This window comes from Marmota flaviventris, chromosome 17 (genome assembly GCF_047511675.1).
Source record: "Marmota flaviventris isolate mMarFla1 chromosome 17, mMarFla1.hap1, whole genome shotgun sequence".
NCBI classification, from domain to species: domain Eukaryota; kingdom Metazoa; phylum Chordata; class Mammalia; order Rodentia; family Sciuridae; genus Marmota; species Marmota flaviventris.
The window spans coordinates 56,113,597-56,134,189 of NC_092514.1; the positions used below are offsets into that span (position 1 = coordinate 56,113,597).

Below are 20,593 nucleotides of genomic sequence, written 5' to 3' on the forward strand. Positions count from 1 at the left end.
TAAGCATTTCAGGAAATCCAAACTAAAAAGAAGTATCCATACACCTCTAATGTGTCTAAAGAAGAAGATATTAAAATTAGTTTAAGGGACTAGAGTAAAAAGCAAGTGATGACTGCAGAATGGAATCTCCTACCCAACCCTGTGCCTAAATAGAGAGGTTCAGGAACCATCAGGGCCTGTTCTGTAGTTGAAGAGTACAGTGTGTTTGCAGTGTGAAGAGATTTTCAGTTGTAGATGGACACAATACCTTTATTTTATTTTATTTTAATTTTTAATCTGTGTCAGGGAAGATATTTTGATACACAGAAATAATGTCACAAATTCCATGGTCTATCAGACATTCAGGACTACAAATGGACGTATCCAGAGAGAACACTGGCTCCCTTTACAGTCAGTGAATTACAGGGAAAGATCTTCAGGGCAAGACTGTCAAGCATGGCTACAGTAAGAACCTAAACAAAATTAGAAAAAAAATTATTGTTCATTTTATTATTGGCATTAAAAATAAACTCTAGGAGCTGGGGTTGTGGCTCAGTGGTGGAGCGCTCACCTAGCAAGTGTGAGGCGCTAGTTCACTCCTCAGTACCATGTAAAAAAAAATAAATAAATAAAATAGAGGTATTGTGTCCAGCTACAACTAAAAAAATATTTAAAAAATTAACTCCATGCCAGTCATTACACAAGACATTATAAAGCTCAGTGCTTTGTTTTGTTTTGTTTTTAAATTCAGGAATAAGAGGAAATCTGACTCAAAAAAGAATAAAGGAAGAGACTGGTGGCAATGACAATATTTAACTGGGCTATGTGAGTTTCTTGTCAAAAATAGTTCCAGGCTCTAAAGAAATAAATCTCCAGTCTATGCTATTAACAACTGTGTATGTAAATGAAAACAATAAGGGTCAGAATAAGGGGCCTGGGCAGCTAGCTTCTGGACTAGTGGCAGAGTAGTTAGTTGGTCTTTAGCACTTGGGCACAGGACACTGCTATTGAGTGAAGTGGATTGAATTCTGTCCGGCCTGGGGATAAGTTTAAATGACCAAACAGGAAACTATTATATATACTATTTCCTTTCACACAAACCACCACCAGATGTGGCAGTACCCAAAGCCCCAAAAGCAGAAAGATGAAAGCCAAAGCCTGGAATTTGAAGTAAGTCCCTGCTGTTGTCACAAAGAGATGTCTCCTTAGAAGCAGAGGAGAAGCTCCTCAGTTTGTGCTTTGATTAGGAACCTTCGTTCTGGTTTGAGCAATTCTAAGAGGATTAAATCCAAGTAAAACTGCTTGCTACCCTGTATTTGTTATAAAAAATGAAATGAGAATGAAGATCAGTACTTTGGGAATGTTCACCCATCACTCCCACTGTACCACTGTTCTTATAGGCCCCTGGCCAGATCACTGCCTAGGACTTACCCCAAGCATTATTCTGCCTGCCTCATCTCCCCATTTGCCTCTCAGCAGTCACTGCCTACATTTACCAGAGTCACTATCAATGATAACAAGCAACTTTCTGAGGACACGTAATCAACATCCTTTACATTGGGGAGGGTGCTGAAATGTGGACACATTGACCTAAATAACAGTAATTAGGGCATGTCACTAAATGGCAACCTTCTGAGATAACATCACCTTATATTCCTGGTTACCCACCAAGCTGCTCTTAACAGTCATTTCCAGATAAATCTTACTCTGTAAATTGGTGACCAAATGCCTGACATTTAAGAAAATTAAATTCCAGAGTGTTCATGGGTGGATAGATAATTTAAGGCATGGTTAGAGACTTCTCCATTTCCACAACTCTGAAAAAAATCCTCTGAAACTAATCTAGGACCCCCCACCCAATTCACTTGCACCCTCTCTCTGAATTGATCACTTAATACAGCACCTCTAAGATCCCAACCCTCAATGTACACTGGAATACACACTGGGGATCCAGTTCCTTCACAAAGTTAGCTATTTTCTAACTGGCAAGTTAGGCAACAGCTCATTTTCAACTGAATATGGTGTGCTATCATTTTTTTCCCTAAGTGTCAAGTCTTTTGCCTTGAAATTGTCGGACAGCTGATTCACAGAACTACCACATGCGCACCCTTTAAGAACACAAGGAAATACTTTGGACTGGACCATCTCTTTGGGATTGCACAGGGCAGTACAGTGCACTGAAAATACAAACAAAAGAGGGCTATTGGCTTTTGGTCCTCTGCTCCAACTTCAGGACCCAACTATTTATACAGTCTAGACCTGCTATCTCACCATATCACCTCTTAGAAATGTAAGTGAAGGGAAATCAGTTTGGCAAGAAAGTAAGGGAACAAGATAATGGGTTTAAATGACGAAATAGGAAATCCGTTCCTGGGTGGTGTTTGGTGGTTTAATGTTGCAAATGGTGGGTGTGGGGAATATGGGATGATAGCAAGGAACAGTTTGCACACTTGGTTCTCAAATGCGCACAGAAGGAGTAGAAGAGCAACTCTGGATCAATTTCCCTTTATCTCACTTGCCTACTATATAGTGGATATAATAATTTTCATTTGCAAAGCGATTTTGAAGACACGTTGAAAAACAAATAGTAAAATGTGACATAAAAATCACTACCTTTATTCACTGCATAAGCTTTTATAGTTTGGTTGTTAGTTAACTGTTTCCATGATGCAATTTCTATATCAAAGTGATTAGAGATTTAACTATATAACGGTGTTGTACTTTTGTTTTTGTTCAAAATCAATCATTAGGTCTTTAAGTGTTAAATGGAGCTTAAATAAGAGGCATTGCTTCCTGTCTCTTCTATGGTGTGGTCAGTCTCATAGAGAGTGGAACAAAGGGGTGCTATTGTGCAATAAGAATTGTCTAACAAGAGATTACTATCAAAGGCTGAGGCAGGTTCTGACAAAAAATGTTACATAAAACTGTTGCCTTTTTGAGTAAGGAAAATGAATACAACTCATGAGATATCAATTGGAAAATAGGCAAGTTTTTAAGAACTTTGTTCTTTGTTCTGCTACAGTGGTAAAAACACAAATTTATTCTGAAACCCTCATGTTTGCAACAGCTCTTTTGGAACAAGGACAGTGAAGATGGAAAGTCTGACTTATGGATTCATCCATAAATGTAATTATTCGATTACTTTAAAAATATTAAAGTAATCTGGAACTCATTGTTACACAAAAATATGTATGAGTCCAATTTGTGTGGAATGAGATTCATTTGAATCTCCATACCAATTATTGGTCCCTTGAATTAGTGATGGAGCTAATAAGAAAATCAAGTCTAGGGCTGAGGATGTGGCTCAAGCGGTAGTGTGCTCGCCTGGCATGCGCGGGGCACTGGGTTCGATCCTCAGCACCACATAAAACTAAAATAAAGATGTTGTATCCACCGAAAATTTAAAAATAAATATTAAAAAAAATTCTCTCTCTCTCTCAAAAAAAAAAAATCAAATCAAGTCTTCCAGATTTTTTTTTTCTTCTGGCCATATATACTCTATTAAGACAACAGAACTGGACTATTTTGATGGCGTCACTTTGATGTCCAGTATAGAAACTTGGGCTGAAGTAGCAATAACTTAGGTATCTCTATCAGGCCTCTGCATTGTATCAAGAGATCAATTTATTATTGGGTTGTGAATTCTTCCAGAGTAGGGGCTCAGCTTTTACTCAATCTTACAAAAAATTCTGACACTAAACTCAACAAATGTTGTCTGGATAAAATAAAATGATTAGTAAGGCCAGTTCTGTTGCCCAATACCTACACAGTCTTTTGGAGCTTGGTCAAGCTTTTTCATCCATCTGCTTCCACAAAAGCCTGCTTCCTTGTGGAGGCAGCTTTGTCCCTGGGCTTAGCTCTCCTACTATGCTGCACTTCAATATTTATTTATTTACTTATTTATTTATAGTACTGGCCATGGAACCCAGGGCCTCACACATGTTAGACAAGTACATTCCCACTGAGCTACGGCTGACCTTGAACTTGTGATTCTCCTGCATCAGCCTCTTAAGTGGCTGATATGACAGGTGTGCACCACTGTACCTGGCCACTGAACTTCAATTTAAATAAGCACTTGATGTGTGAGTGTTGTATCCATAGTAGCCATGAAACATCATCACTTTAGAGGTAAGGGATGAAGGCATAAGATGTACAGCATTAGTCAGGCTCAGAATGGAATAGTCTGTCTATACCATGATCCCAATTTTAAGACAGAAACAGAAATGGAAACCATATAGGAAGTACTATCAACAATTAAAGGATTGCTTGTGCTGGATGAAACATTCTTTATTATTTTCAATCTCAGATTTAAATATCAGGAGATATTTAAAACATAAAAGATAGAGTAATACTTTATTGATATTCAGTATTTATATTTAAGCTGTGACTTTATACATTTTGTCACCTGAAACCACCTTTATACATATTTGTTTAAAAAAGTTAAAACTTGCTGACTTGGTTAGCCCTTTATTTTTTTGCTGAGACTTAAAAGTATGTTGCACACATCCATCAAACCACTCTATGAAATGCAAATTAATCTCTGCATTTCAGCATTTCCTGAATCACCAAATACCACTGAAGATAGATAAAATATTTCTTCTGAGACTTTTCCTTATTTCAAATTTCTAGTTGTGAGGATGGAAAGTAAGTTAGTGGCTTACTGAAAAATCAATAATTTTGTAGTTATTGTATGTAGAACATAATTTACTGATTCCCCCCCCTACTTCCAGGAGAATCAAGACATGCACATATACATATGTGTGTCTATTACTATGTGTTACTGTGTTTCTTTGGCTAACCAGATAATATTTAACCTTTTAAAAATAGAGAAAATCATGGGCTGGGGATGTGGCTCAAGCGGTAGCGCGCTCGCCTGGCATGCGTGCGGCCCGGGTTGGATCCTCAGGCCCGGGTTAGATCGAGGTTCGATCCTCAGCACCACATACAAACAAAGATGTTGTGTCTGCCTAAAAACTAAAAAATAAATATTAAAAAAAATTCTCTCAAAAAAAAAAAAAATAAATAAATAAAAATAGAGAAAATCAGGGGCTGGGTTGTGGCTCAGTGGTAGAGTGCTCGCCTAGCACGTGTGAGGCCCTGGGTTCGATCCTCAGCACTACATATAAAATAAATAAGTAAAATAAAGGTATTGTGTCAACTACAACTTAAAAATAGAGAAAATAAAACCAAAAAGTGGAACTCCCCACCAAATGTCCATTAAGTAATGAATATATAAACAGAATGTGGGCAAATCCATGTAATGGAATAATATTGAATCATAAAAAAGGAATGAAGCACTAGTACATACCTCAACATGGATGAATCTCAAAAATGTCACACTAAGTGGAAGAAACCAGACATAAAGGGGCACATATTGTATAATTCCATTTATACGAAATGTTCAGAATAAACAAATTTATAGAGGCAGAAAGTAGATTAGTGTTGCCAGAGGGGGTGGGAAGTGACGACTGGTGGTTACAGGGTTTCTTTTGGGGATGATGAAATGTTCTGGAATGGGGGTGACAGTTGTACACCTTTGTAAATATACTGAAAGCTATTAAATTGTTTGATTTAAAAAGCTGAATTTTATAGTATGTGAATTGTATCCCAAATTAAAAAAATAAACATAGCCAATCACAAAAGCAACTGAGGCTCTAGGGATTTTTAGGTTATTCACTGAACTTTGACAAGTATCAATTTCTAAAATGAGGATTAGATGTTCTCTTTTGTCCTTCTAACTTTAAATACTATAGATTCAATTTGGATTTTTTTAACTTGGGAATTTCTCATAGTAAGTGATTTGCCCATTGTCTGAAATATAGAAGTGCAAGTAATGATGGCCTACATCTGTCCTTGGGCAAATACTGCCTAACATTAAGTATGTTGCTTAATCTAAGTTTTAGGGTTTTTTTTTTTTAAGGAGTAAATATTTCTCTTCAGAAATAAGGAGGAAATCCAACTCCTTGATAAAACCAAAGATGCCATCAGGATAAAAAGCAGAAGTAGTACACACCAACGGAATTCAGTTGGCCAGCTCCCTATACCATAAAATAGGCTTTATCTAAAACAAGAGTTTCCTCTCACTGTACAAGGGCAGTTTAAAAACTCATGGTTTCTACTCCATTATTCCTGAGTTTCACATTTATTTCTGTAATATTTTTGTAATCTTTCTGCTTTAGATTGTTCAAATTATTCAACTGCAGCTACTTCTGTCAAACACCAAATCCCATGAGGGGATCTGTACCTTTTTTCCCATAATCCAATAAAACATCTTTACCCCAAGTCAGAGACCAGGCTGATAGTTAACTGGATAGGACAAGGACAACTTCAGAGATGCCATATAAAAAAATTTCAGCTGTTTCAACCAAAGAATAAAAAAGGAAATGCAGCCATAATTGACATGTAGAAAGACGTCTAGTGTTCACCTGTAGACATCTAATTCAAATCACTGAATAAAATAGGAAATCCCCAAATCCAAATATAAACATCACAATAAATCATATGAGTAGGCAAAAATGTGACTTATGGGCCCTATGCAAAGAAAATCCTTGTGGTTTTAACCAACTCTTCCCTAGCCACTCCCCAATTGCCATTTCAGTTACTTGACAACTCCATTCTTCATCAACCTGTTAGGAAATCCTGTTAGCTCTGCCTTTTATACACACACACACACACACACACACACACACATCTCATCAATTTTACCACGACCAAGACACAATTTTCTTTGGTTTGAATTCTTGCAATGGTACTCTTCAATTTCTAATCTTGCCCCAAATACAATCTATTCTCAATGATGAGTTACAGTGATTCTTTTCAAATGAGATGTCTAATGATGTCAACTCTCTGGATTTAAAACCCTCTAGAGATTTCACTGAGAGTAAAAGCCAAAATGAGGTCTGATAGGATCTGGTTTCCCATTTCCTCTCTGGCTTCATGTTCCATTACTCATTCTGTTCCAGTCATATAGGAATGTTTACACTTTAAATTTGAGCCCCAGGGCCTTTGCACTTGCTATTCCCTAGTTATCTACAGGGCTCACTCCTCATGCCCTTAAGCCTATATTAAAGTGTTTTTTTTGTTGAAGTCTTCCCTGACTCACTCTCCCTGCTCATTACTTTTTTTCTCAATAGCACTTATTACCTTCCAACCTTCTAATTTATAGTTTGCTTACTTTATTCATAATCTGTTCCCATCCAAAGACAAACTCCATGAGGGCAGGGTGTTTGGGGAATTTTATTTACTATCACATCCCACCACCTAAAACGGCAGATACTCACAAAATGTGTGCAGCATGAGCATTGTGGAACTCACCAGTGTCGCCCAGGTCAGAGCTCTGAAGAAATGTACGGCAGCGCTCCTTGTGCTCCTCAAGGGAACTTCTCTGCTTGTAACTCCTACCGCAAAACTCACATTTGTAGGGTTTCTCCACTGAAAGGAGAGCACAAGGGCAATCAGCGACCTTCAGGAGTCTCCGAGGCTCCCTAAAGATGGCAGACTACAAGAGCTTCACCAGAAAATGAGAGTGCTAAGCGGAGCCAGTGTACTGGGGTGCTTTTGAATCTATATTAGTTTTACATTCAGCAAGCTGTAATAGGCTATGGACTATGGTTAATTCTTATGTCAAAGTACTCTTCAAAAAGATCCTCTCCTGTCTCAGAAAAAAGGATTTGGATTTAATAATCACCATTGAGCATAGTGTTTGGCTCCAGGTTAAATCTCCTTCTTCTTGTTTGACAAAAATAGGGCTCTTTTATTCCTCAAGAAGGTTAGTGTGGTGTAAGAAGGAAACGGGAAGGGGTCCCTTATTTTGTGATGTCCATTTGGCTCTAAGTATAGACTGTGATAGCTTTTGGGAGTTAGCCATTCGGCTAGAAACTCTAGAACATCAACATGTTTGGATAAATTTATCTCACCCTTGTCAAGTGGCACAGCAAAGTCTGGGTTAACCAATACAAACTGAACTAATTAACTAAGGATAATTTTAATTAATAGAATTAAGTTTTATTGTAACAATGACCTCATTTAAATTTTTAAGATAAAGCATAAGTTTCCTCAAAAGTTCACCTACCATATAATTTAGGTAAATTTATCCTTTCAACTCCCCCCAAATACTTTATTGCATGACATATATAAGTAATAAACTCTCTGCACAAGCCTGGCTTTTCTGACTTGTTGATAAAATGTACCTGAAGAATTTTTCAGTTTTAGGGACTGAAATTTTAATTTTCTTTCCATTTGTGGTGTTGGGGCTTGAACTCAGGAATTCATGTATGCTAGGTAAGTGCTCTACCTCTGACTTACACCCCAGCCCTAAAATTTATATTTATATTTTTATTTTTTAAATATTTATTTTTTAGTTATAGGTGGACACAACATCTTTATTTTATTTTTATGTGGTGCTGAGGATCAGACCCAGTGCCTCATGCATGCTAGGTGAGTGCTCTACCTTTGAGCCACAACCCCAGCCCCCTAAAATTTTTATTTTTTAACTCTTCTTCCTCTGCTTAAAGCAGAGGCATTAGAATTTAAAGTGCTATAAGATTTTTATGAAATCCCAGACTAAAATAAAATGCAGGTTTGCTAAAGCTAAAAAGTTAAGCTCTAAAATCTGTCTTACAAATGCCTATTATTATTATTTCTTTTATGTAAAAGGCAACAGAAAACAACTTTTCTAAATTTTGAATGAACCTCACCCTTAGTGCACTACTTTGAAAAATGAGCTGTAAAAGAAAGAAACCTTCCCTGCCACTTATGATCTCTCAGGAGGGGTTTTGTTGGGTTGACTTGTTTAATCCTAGTCTCTCAATTGTGACAAGTTTTGAGGTCGGGGCTGGGTTTTAGTCGAAGCAGTAGATTCAGATTGACATAAAAACAAACCTTTTTTTTTTTCAATTAAAATTTGTCAGATAACATCAAGAACATCAGGTCCCAAATTTGAAAATAAACCTAGTTTTATTTTTCTAAGAAGGAAATTCTAAAGGTTGAAAAAATGTATTGTTCTGCCTGGTCAAAATAAGGAGTAAAAATATTTAAGAGAGCAGATGGCTTTTTATGAATTTTTATTGCTGCCCATCTCTTAGAAATTAGAAATAAGTAGGCTGAATGATGGGAAAGTTGGGTGTAAGAAACTTAGCCAAGAATGGCCAAAAAGGATCCCTCAACAATGATTGACACTTGGTTTACAGGTTTTATTTTTTTCTTTAAAAATTTTTTTAAATACTTTTAAAACTATACATTCATTTGTCCAGTTTTCTGAAGGGAATGTGTGTATGTTTGTGTGTGTGTGTGTGTTTATGTGTGAGGAAAATAATCTTTTAATAAAGTTTACCATAAGAAAATAATGATGGTTCTAAATTTCTTATAGAAATTAAGGCATTTTTCCAGGGCAGGCTCTTCCTGTCTGACTGTTGTTCTCCAGGGGTGTAAGGATGTTGAGGAGATCATCTCTACTGAGGCAGACGGAGAGCAATTAATGCCTTAATGGAAGTGCAATTAGCCCTAGAGGTCTGCTGTTGTAACCCTTCAGAACTGGAATGACAGATTAAAGTCTCCACACTTAACTCTTTCTAGCTTCCACAGTTACTAGACATGGAATGTTCATTTCCCTCACTTACCAGAATGTGTCCTAAGATGCCCCGTGAGCGCATCTCTTCTTTGGCATGCGTAGTTGCAGAGGTGACACTTAAAAGGTTTTTCCCCTGTGTGCAGTTTAATGTGGCGGAGGAGGTTACCTTTCTGAGTAAAAGATGCCCCACACTGATTACACTGGAACGGGCGTTCACCTTTAAAGGGGACAAAAAAAAAAAATTCTGCTCACCAGGCAAATGGAAAAGCACATGCACATATTAGATGCCTATGGCAAAAGCTCATCTTCTAGACAGTTCTGTTCACACTGGGATCACTTGGGAGCTGCATTTCCAGACAAACAAGATTACTTATGAAATCTTCCCTCCGGAAGAAATGAAGCACCCATTTAGGATGGTATTGTCTTGTCTTGAATCAGAGCAAAGAGACAAGGGTAGCTTGCAGAGTTTTCTAGATGTAAATGTTTATATTACTTAGCATTCCTTTTAATATAATTTCCTTTGAAATAAGACAGACGCAAGCCCCAATAAGGTGTTAAGGATCGAGAGGCTCTTTTTTGGAGTATTCATATCAGATGTCAGATGGGATCTATTGGCTCAATGGGACTGTCATTTGCAAGCTTTCCTATAGACTGCCTGTTTACTATCTGAAGATACAGTCTTTATAAAAACTTGTAATAAAAACCGTGTCCTGGGCTGGGGTTGTGGCTCAGTGGTAGAATGCTTGCCTAGCACGTGTGGGGCACTGGGTTCAATCCTCAGCACCACATAAAAAATAAATAAATAGGAGCTGGGGTTGTAGCTCAGTGGTTGAGCGCTTGTCTAGCATGCATGAGGCACTGGGTTTGATCCTTAGCACATAAAAAAGAAATAAAAATAAAGATATTGTGTCCATCTACAAGTAAAAAAATTTTAAATAAATAAATAAAGTTTAAAAAAAAAAGCTATGTCCTTTTATCTACCACATTAAACCCAAAACAGTAAGGAGATCTGCTTTTACCGAAGTATTATGCAAAAATATACAGATTATCATCTAAGAAGCAAATCACACAGTTCAACTCCTTACTTACTAATGGAAGAAAAAGCATTTGGTTGGCCTAGAACACTGTGCTCTCTATAGGCTTGTTTTTTCCTTCTTTTTGTAGCATTTACAATATGTTTGCCAAATGCACAATGAAGCAGGAGGGAGAGATACATCAAAATTATAGCAAAGATCACTGGAAGTAATCCAAAGCCCCAAATCCTACCACTTCATTCCTTGAGCGGCTGTGTTAGGACAGTTTTCAGAATTATGGAAAAAAGAGACTATTTACCAGTATGGCTCCTCTTGTGAACCATTAAGACATTGAAGCTAATGCAGGATAATCCACACACATCGCAGTTCATCTTTCCACTGGTTGGCCTGCCACTATCATACGAGACAACATGTCTCTCCAGCTTAATATTTTCATACTCATTATATTCTCTTGCATAGCTATAAGGAATTTCAGGCTCTTCTGCATTTCCCAAGGGCTCTGTCTTTAAAACATTCTCATCTCTTTCACTGTATTCATCTTTCTCTTTCATCGAATCATCTGCAGGGGAGAAAATGCAAGACATGAACAATGACTGCATTTGAAGCTATGAAAGCAGTTCAGAAAGCAGAGACCCACAACTGACAATTAAATACCAAAAGGAGCTAACATAACATTGTACATCTACAAATGCCATTAAGATGATTACTCATTATTTCAATTCAAAACCACAATCTTTGGAAAACACAAATACTCATACACATAAAAATAGATGACAGTGTTTTAGCTATCCAGAAAATTAGAAATAATAAGTTTTTGCCATAACTGCTCTAAGGGACCATGAAATGAACATTTTGAGCAACCTGTCTCCAATACTAGGGGAGAAGAAAAGCTCTGAGATCTAGTACCTTTTTTGGTGGCTGTAGTTAAAAAGGAATGGTGATGTGCTCTTAGGTTTCAAGGAGAAAATATCATTTTAATCCTTCAGACAAATCCAATTTATGAGATGTGAGCCACTATGAGAACTAAATAGTTAGCACCGTTTTTTTTCTAATTTTGAGCCACACATCCCTTTCCATGCATATGAACTGCTAAAACACATTTTATCTCCTTATCTCTCTTGGGACTGATAAAGACACAAAACTAAGAGTAAAGGAAGCTGTCAGTGCTAGTGAAATAGTGTTGAGAAAGATAAAAGGAGAAGTAATTCTTAAGTACAACCTAAGGAGCCACTTCTATTGACATAAGTATACGAGATCATTCTAAGCAAAGGAAGGGACACCCAGACCCAAAGCAAGAAGGAATAGGCCTAAGAACTGGAGAGGAGAGGAGGGTCTGGCTCCAGTGAGCTGGGTGAACAAGTACCATCTTAAAAAGGGCTGTCACACTCTTAAAGTGAAGAACGTAGGAACCAGAGAAGGGAAATTTATGTGCCAGCACCAACAAAACCTAAATATTTGCCTGACAAGATAACAGGTGTTTTTAAGGGATTTTTCATGTATAAAAGTATGCTATAGAAATACTTTCTGCTTTAAACATTGCTTCTTGGAAATTGGAAGTTGTACTTCCCTGTGAGGAATCACAAGTCAATGGAATTTAAGGCTAACAGGGAAATTAGAGATCAACTAATCCGACCCTCTTGTTTCTCAGATGAGGACATCTGGGAGCAGAGGTTTCCAGAGATCTGTCTGAGCTCACACAGCCAGGTAGTAGCAGATATGTGACTGAAATGTGAAACTTAATCCAGACCTATCAATTACTTGGATATGACCTCACACACTAGATATAAAAGGTCTAAGTGGCATCCTACCAACTATGCCATGCCCTCCCTTCACTGGAGTAGATGTTAAACCCAAACACTCTGAAAAAAAAAAAAAAAGATATTTTTAAAAAGCACACTCCTTCCAAAACACATCAGTAAGTGTTGCTCCTGTTGCCCCACAGGAGGAAGTACAGCTGCAGCTGGGCCTGGCTTGCTACCTTCTACCCAAGTTTCAATTTTCACTTCTATCAAGGTTACCTTTCATCTATATTAACTGTGTTTGCTTAATAGAGCAAGACAGGGCTTAACCACCACCAGCAGAGCCCTGGCTGCAGCCCTGTTTCACTGCTTACCACAGTCCACGGTTCACAGCTCTCGCTCTTTGGCAGAGGCAGGGCTGCAGGATAAGCTTGCCATGTTCCACATTTGCCTGTCCTATGATCTGGGTTGCATATGAATTGAAACCTATGTCCTGCTTGGAAAGGGGTTCATTTTCTTCTTCCTCTGGATGGGTCTTGCCTGCTTTCAGATGGAGTGTTTCCTTAAGTGGTTTTGTTTTAAAAAAAGTTTTTTTGAAGAGAAGGATGCACCTGAGACTTGTACCCTCCTTTCTTCCTCCATCACTCCAGCTGTGGGTGATATCCCACCAAAGCTTGAATGCTCTTCAGTTTGCATGTAGGCGTTTAAAAGAACCTCAACGGAAAACTTTAGCTACTGAAAACCATAAACAGCAGAGTGAAAGGGCCAGCAGAGAAGGATCCTTTTCATCTTGGTTAGAAAATGTAAATATGACTACTCTCAGGCCACCCCATGGTCAGTGAACATTAAAAAATAGCAAGATCAAGGGGTGGTCTTTCTAAAAACAGAACAGAAGAGAGCTGCTCCTTTTCTCAGGGTTTTGGTCAGCCTGGCCTGGAACTCAATACTACTTCAACTTGGTTCAAGGTCAGACCTTAGAGCAAGAAAGACAGTATTTGAGACTAGGACCTGTCATAGGGAAAGCATAAGAGTCATATGGACAAGCCATTAATTAGGGAAGTCCTTTGGAGTACTGGACCAAAAAAGTTCCTGGTATAATTGCTCCTTGACCAGTTTTAGATAAATGACCTGCATGACCTCTCTATAGGTGAAGGTAAACAACTGCATGTTAGAACAAATTAGAATCTAAGGTATGAATAGGATTTCTGAGAGATTACTGGGCTTAGCATTCAGACTCCAAATATATCCACTGAAACATCCAGGAAAGACACTAGACTGCTCTAATGAAGAGATTCACTCCATTCCTTGAGAGGATGACTTGTTAGAGCAAAGGAAAGGAGGAAACTCTACTTAGTTTTCCTAGAAAATGCTGATAAACATGTCTAAAGTCAAACTTGTTATCTTTGACTCCAAACTTCCTTCTGACTTGTGACTGACTTATTTTTACAAATGGCATCTCCCCTCTTTCAGTCTTCAAACTATGGAATCCTTTCCTTTTCCCTCTTTACATCAAGTTTGTCTTAAGATCTGTCAACTCCATATCCTCAGGCTCCCTAGGTGCCACCTCCTCTTTTCATTCTGTTTGCAATTTAGTTTTTAGCCTTCCATCACATCATGCCCAAACATACCCTCTCTCAACATTCTTTTCTTTCTTTAAAAAATGTTTTTTAAAGTTGTGGGTGGACACAATACCTTTATTTTATTTATTTTTTATGTGGTGATGAGGATCAAATCCAGTGCCTCACACACGCTAGGCAAGCACTCTACCACTGAGCCACAACCCCAACCCTCAACATTCCTTTCTAGTCAGATTTACTACGAGGTTATTTATGCTTACTGCCTCTATGGCCTCAAAACTGACAAAATCCCCTGGAATCTGGCTTCTGCCACCATAATTCACTGAATCTGCTTCCCTGAAGATTACCGATAATCTCCTGATTTCTAAATCCAGAGCTTTTTTCTATGCTATTCCTCCTGACTTCTTGGTAGTCCTTGACACCACTGGCCACAATTCCTTGTTCTTCTATATTTCAATTTCTTCAATGAAATCGTACCTCCCCTTGCTTCCTGATTGCTTCTTTCTACCTCTTTTTCCTCCCTCTGCCTCCTACCTATTTCTGTTATCCTCTGTTTTCTTCCCTCTATACACCTCTCCTATGGTGATTTCATCCATTCATAAAGCTCCAACTAGCATCTTTTTAATTTTTTTTAGTTGTAGATGCACACAAAACCTTTACTTTATTAATTTTTATGTGGTGCTGACGATTGAACCCAGTTCCTCACATGTGCCAACCTAGTACTCTACCACTGAGCCATAACTCTAACCCTCCAATGAACATCTTAAATAATTAGTTCCCCAATATATATCTCTGGATGTAAACTCTCCCTGTCTTCAGTCTTCTATTTCCACATTCTTCCAAAGTTATCTTCGTTATCTTCCCAGTTTTTCAGACTACAATTCTTAGAGTCATCCTTCTTTTTTCTTGTTTGCACCCCATTTTCAATCACTCATTGGTTCTCTTTGTACCCAATCTTCAATCTGTGCCCCATTCACTATTCCCTGTGCCCATTGTCATAATTCTCAGACCCTCTTGCCTTTCCCACAACCCATGGTCTCCACATTGTTCTCCTTTCTCCTTTCCAGATCACCTTGTATATTACCACAAGGTTGCCCTTCCTAAACTATAGCTCTGGTCATATTCTCACCCTGTCAAAATTTAACAAATTTTAACCAAACTAAACAACTTCTAAGTATTCTTCGTTTTGCTTATATCATTTTTCACTGCCTAAAGGTCTTTCCCTAACATTGCCATACGTCCGAGTCCCACACATCTTCTAAGGCCAAACTCTCTCCCTTCTAAGTATGACTTCTCCAATCTTCCCACCTGGAAAACAACAGGTTTCTTCTTCTTTTAAGTTTACTTATAAAACTACTTCATCTCCCCTATGGACATGTAAGCTTGCTGAGGGCAGAAGCTATGTAAGCCATGTACAGGTACCTCAGTATTCCCTATGACTTTGCTTAACCTGTACCTATTGAAAGCAGTGGTTGCTTGATATGGTGGTATGGTAGTCCCAGTTACTTGGGAGGCTGAGTCTGGAGGATCACTTGAGCTAGGAGTTTGAGGTCAGCCTGGGTAACATAGTGAGACACCCAACTCAAAACAAACACGTAAATAAACAAAAGACCAGAGGTTGTATGGTTTTAAAACAGAAATTTTAGGGCTTCTACCATAGATCTATAAATCTGAGTGAGGGAACTGGAAGTATGCATTTCAAAACATGTTTTCTAGGTAAATATGTATACAAAGGAGTTTGAGAACTGCTGTTATGGAGTTTGACCCAGTGCCCTGATAAAGTAGACATCCAATAAATTCTTGGTACCTAAATATACTATTACATTAGCCTCCTAGCTGGCCTACAGTATATGTGACCTCTGTTATGCTGTATCCTATTTGCCAGATTAATTGTCCTGTGGCAATGAAACCCTTCTTAGAAACTTTCAATGATTTCATTTGAGAGAGAGAGAGAGAGAGAGAGAATTTTAATATTTATTTATTTTTTTTAGTTTTCGGCAGACACAACATCTCTGTTTGTATGTGGTGCTGAGGATCGAACCTGGGCCGCACTCATGCCAGGCGAGCGCACTACCGCTTGAGCCACATCCCCAGCCCGATTTCATCTTGTTTACAGAATAAAGTCCAAACTCCTTAGCAAGGCTAGTCCAGAACCTGCCTCACACCTACCTGATCATCTCATTACACTTGAACTTTGCTACTCAGAGTAAAGTTCTTGGATCCAGCATCCTTTGGGAGATTGTTAGAAATGCAGATGCTCAGATCTCAGTCCAGACCTACTAGATCAGAATTTGTAGTTTAACAAGATACTCAAGGGTTCTTCTGCACAGTTTGAGAAGGACAACAGCAATCTGACTGATCATGGTCCCAAGCCTGTTCTCCAGCCTTTCCCACACCTCAGAGGTCCTTCCACCACACCAAAGATCTATTCACATCCCAGAAGGAGATTAAATGCCACTTCTTCCATGCAATCTTCCTTGATATCCTTGACCAGAAGAAAATTCTTCTTTTTCTTTGTTTCATACACCTGTTTCATTCAGCTTTAAATTTAGCATGATGCAATTAACATCTACACATCTATCTTTGGTTAGTAGGCATGTTCATAACATGTTACATGTAAACCCAATAACACTGTTCCATTGATTTATATTATATGCTCAGAGATGTTTATCATCATTTTTCACTGATTTTCAGTTGTCAGGGACTAGCAGCTCCTGAAGTATTTAATAAGTACAGAAAATCATAAAGATCTGGCAACAAATACCCAAATATACTTGAGAAATGGCCTCACTGTATACTTAAGTCATAAAGTGAATGGACCTTTTGTCATGTGAATAATCCCCCATTTTGTTTTTGCAAATTCTAATCTTCTTATTCTATGTATCAGGTTTCTTAGACACACAATTAAATTAATGATTTAAAAAGACCATCTAGAATCTTCAAAGACACCAGCAAAATTTTATTTATTTATTTTTTTTTTTTGGGGGGGGGAGTAAAATTTTATTTCTTAAATCAGGTGGTGGTTTCAAGGATGCCTGTTTTGTTATTATTATATAAACTGTACATGTAATTATATGTGTCTTTTTATATGAATGATCTATTTCATAATAAAAATGTTAAAGGCTTTCTAAGTAAATTTTTTATAATTGAACTTGTGGGGAAAAGAACATAGCAAACCACAAATTGCTGATAAAGGTAATTGCTACACATTCCCAGAGGAGGGAAAAGATGTCTAAATTGAATCTAACCCATAGGAAATTAGATTAAACTAAACTTCTTTCTAAAGGAGCTGCTCTGGGGTACAATTGTTCCCATCTTTGTCTATGTTCAGAAGGCCTCTTAGGAAGATGACACACACTAACACACACACCCCCCAGAGAGAATTTTGTAGGCTGAAGAGAACAAAGGTCTGGCTCATGGGGGCTGATGCACATGGTTTCACTTCCTGGGGTGATGGTTATCACATGAAAGGCTTGCACTCCAGAGTAGACATTTTTGGTTTCACCTGAGACATTGCAAAAACAATGGGTCCTGGAAAGGATCCAACATCTAAATCCTTCAGGGGCAATAACAGTCTCAGCCAACTGTGCCTCAGTTTGTTTTTACAGGCACATAAAATGCTCGGTTGGAGAGAAGAACCTATCAAAGTCACAAACAGAACAGGCAACTTGGGTGCCTTGGAGAGCACGTTATTAGGAACTTCCTCATATTAAAAAGTAGGTTCCAAATTTCCTTCCTAAACTATAAGACCTCAGAATCCAACTCTGAGAAGAACTGAGTTCGAAGTAATAGCCTCAAGTTTGCCAATGATACTGTGAGAAGGGACAGAACAAGTCAGAGGCTGTTAGGGAAGACACAAACGGGTGATGTTGTTTAAGTGTTTTACAAGGATCGGGGGTCATAACCATGAAATCCTCAGCACATGCAAAAGTCAACTGGATAACAAAGAAGCTTAATCATCTTAATGTGGCATTTTAATGATGCCACTGATTTGCTATGCCAATTCAGAGATAATGAGGCCCTAATGCTACAGATGTTCAGCCAGGCTAAAAGAAAGGGGGGTGGGCTTTTTGAGCATGCCATTTTCTAACTATCCAATTAAACAAATTGTGAAAGCATCTAAATAGTTTACCAGGTTTTGACAGCTGTTAATAGGATTTAGAAGCTTGAAGCATTAAAGAGCAAAATGGGAGATATATGTATTGTAGGTATTTAGCCTACGGAGTTTGTTGCTATCATCCAATCCAGCACAAACAGATAAACTACAACAGATTCCCTTATAAAATTAATACCCGTACTTCTTTCTCACAATGGCCTCTTTGTATTAGGAACGAAAACACTGAAATCGTGGGTCATTTTCATTTTCTAATTCACACTTTTATGGATAAGTAATGAGAGACAAAAACCTGCAATATTTTTATTTTTTTTTTAAAGTTGTTGTTGGACACAATACCTTTATTTTATTTATTTATTTTTATGTGGTGCTGAGGACCGAACCCAGTGCCTCGCAAGAGCTAGGCAAGTGCTCTACCGCTGAGCCACAACCCCAGCCCTAAAAACCTACAATATTTTGAGAACTAAAAAATAAAGTTTCAGAATTTCTTTACTAGTAAAATTATAAAGTTTCAATGGAAACTTTTGATTATTGATTTACAGGATCCATTATGGTTTCTTCTTTCTCTTTTAAAGCTTAAAATGATGGACAGTTATTAACTTTAAAAATGCCTCTTTTTTAAAAAAATTCTTAGTTGTTGATTGACCTTTATTTATTTACTTATATGTGGTGCTGAGGATCGAACCCAGGGCCTCGCATAGTGCTAGGCGAGCACTCTACGGCTGAGCCACAACCCCAGCCCCTAAAAATGCCTCTTTTAAAATTAGGAAAAGGGCTGGGGATATAGCTCAGTTGATAGAGTGCTTGTTTAACAAGCACAAGATCCTGGGTTCAATCCCCATACACCACACACACACACAAAAAAAAAAAAAAAAAAAAAGGAAAAAGTGATTCAGACTAACAAGAGATAAAATACTAATATCTCAATAGCAAAGAAATGATAGATTTGAGTAATATGTGGTTGGTTTAAGTTCTCATTAAAACATGTTCTCATCAAACTTTTAAATTTACCCATATAGAATCTATACTGGTAATCAGTAAATCATGTCACTTCAAATGTAAGAGCATTATCATGAAAACATAAAAAAAAAGTTTCAGTTGCAAAGGACTCCTTCAATTTTACTGACATAAATCTTTTTATTATTATCTAATTATCAAATAGGTCATTCATTGGCATAATAATACAAACAATTTTGTTCAATAAGCAATTCATTGCTTCCCCGTTAGAACAAGAGGAGATTCACCACTTTTAACAACAGGAGTACACCACTCAGCAGTAGGTGAGGTTCCTGTTGGTCAGTTGAGCTAAACTCCTCAAATGTCATGGAACCAGTGCAGTTCTTTATCTAAAACTGTTGGAAGAAGTGGAGAACACGATGTAAGAAAGTTCTTTCCAAACCATAAAGCAGTCTACAAATATAAAGTTCATGCTGTCAATTATAGAGATTAACTTTTTCTATTATTTTACTATGAATTATATGACTTTGTGTTTGTATTTCTGGAAAAAAAAAACCCTGCTATTCATCAAAAATAGTTGATAAAATACCCTAAAGAGGTTGAGGTTTTATATGTTAAAGAGTAAAGATAGACTAAAGTATGCACCGGGTAGAAATCTCATTCATAAATACACAAGAAAAAAACTTCCTTTTCATTTAAACATGAACTATTGACTCTATCTTTCTTAAAATTAATTTAAAATTCAAAGCATTTATAATATAATTCTTTGACAAACTGTCATCCATATATAATTAAATTGGCTAAAAATGTTCTGACTGACACCATATCAAACTCAGGACCACAGGTAAAGGGAAGGAATGAAATGTCTTCCATATACAGAGCCAAAGAAGATCTTGGTGTATTTAGTGTGTGTTATGTTATGTAATAATTAACATATATATTCCACATAAAAACTAGAAGTATTTTCAAGCCAGAGATGAGCTTTTAATGATATTTGTGTCCCCAGAACCTATCAGAGGGATAAATTACTTTAAAAATTGAATGAACTAATGAACGAACTTCTGGGGCAGCCTAAACCAATTTACTGATGATAACCAGGCCAAGGAAGGAAGAAGTAGTAAACGAATGAGGACAATATGGCCCTATTGGTCTACAACAATCTGAAGCTGATATGCAGCATGTAGATTTTCTCTTTTAGAATACACGAGAAGAGGCCTCAGTCCCACGTGATGGTCAGTTTTGCAGCTGATATCTTTGCTCTCTGTAGTCTGGCTCCTGCCACTCCTACTCCATCCCTTTGCAACAATAATGCACTACTTCTTGATCCTCTTCCCTTAGCTCCATTCTTCACTGGTTCTCTTCCTTCCTTGCTTATTTATTTTCTCTGTTTACTCCTCTGTCTCCTAGATGTGAATGATCTCCAGGGGTCTATTTCTTGAAACTTTCACCTCTTCACTTTACCATCTCTCTCCTGATCCAACTTTTTATGGTGGATGATTCCCAAGTCCATTTCTAAAAGATCCTTCCTTCTAAGCCCCGGGCATATACATCCAATCACTTCCTGGATTTCCTACACTTGGTTCATACTCCAACAAGCTGCAAACTAGCTCATTATTTTTCTTCTT

The 20,593-nt window shown here is 37.6% G+C and overlaps 1 protein-coding gene across 1 annotated transcript in view; it reads right to left on the reverse strand.

Moving 5' to 3' along the window:
- Ikzf3 (IKAROS family zinc finger 3) overlaps positions 1-20,593 on the reverse strand; it is a 91,053-nt gene that overhangs the window by 19,399 nt on the left and 51,061 nt on the right. The window contains exons 4-6 of the mRNA XM_027923143.3: positions 10,880-11,140; positions 9,597-9,764; positions 7,294-7,410 (exon numbers count right to left, since the gene is read on the reverse strand). Coding sequence (XP_027778944.1) covers positions 7,294-7,410; positions 9,597-9,764; positions 10,880-11,140 — 546 coding nt within the window. The remainder of the gene's footprint in view (positions 1-7,293; positions 7,411-9,596; positions 9,765-10,879; positions 11,141-20,593) is intronic.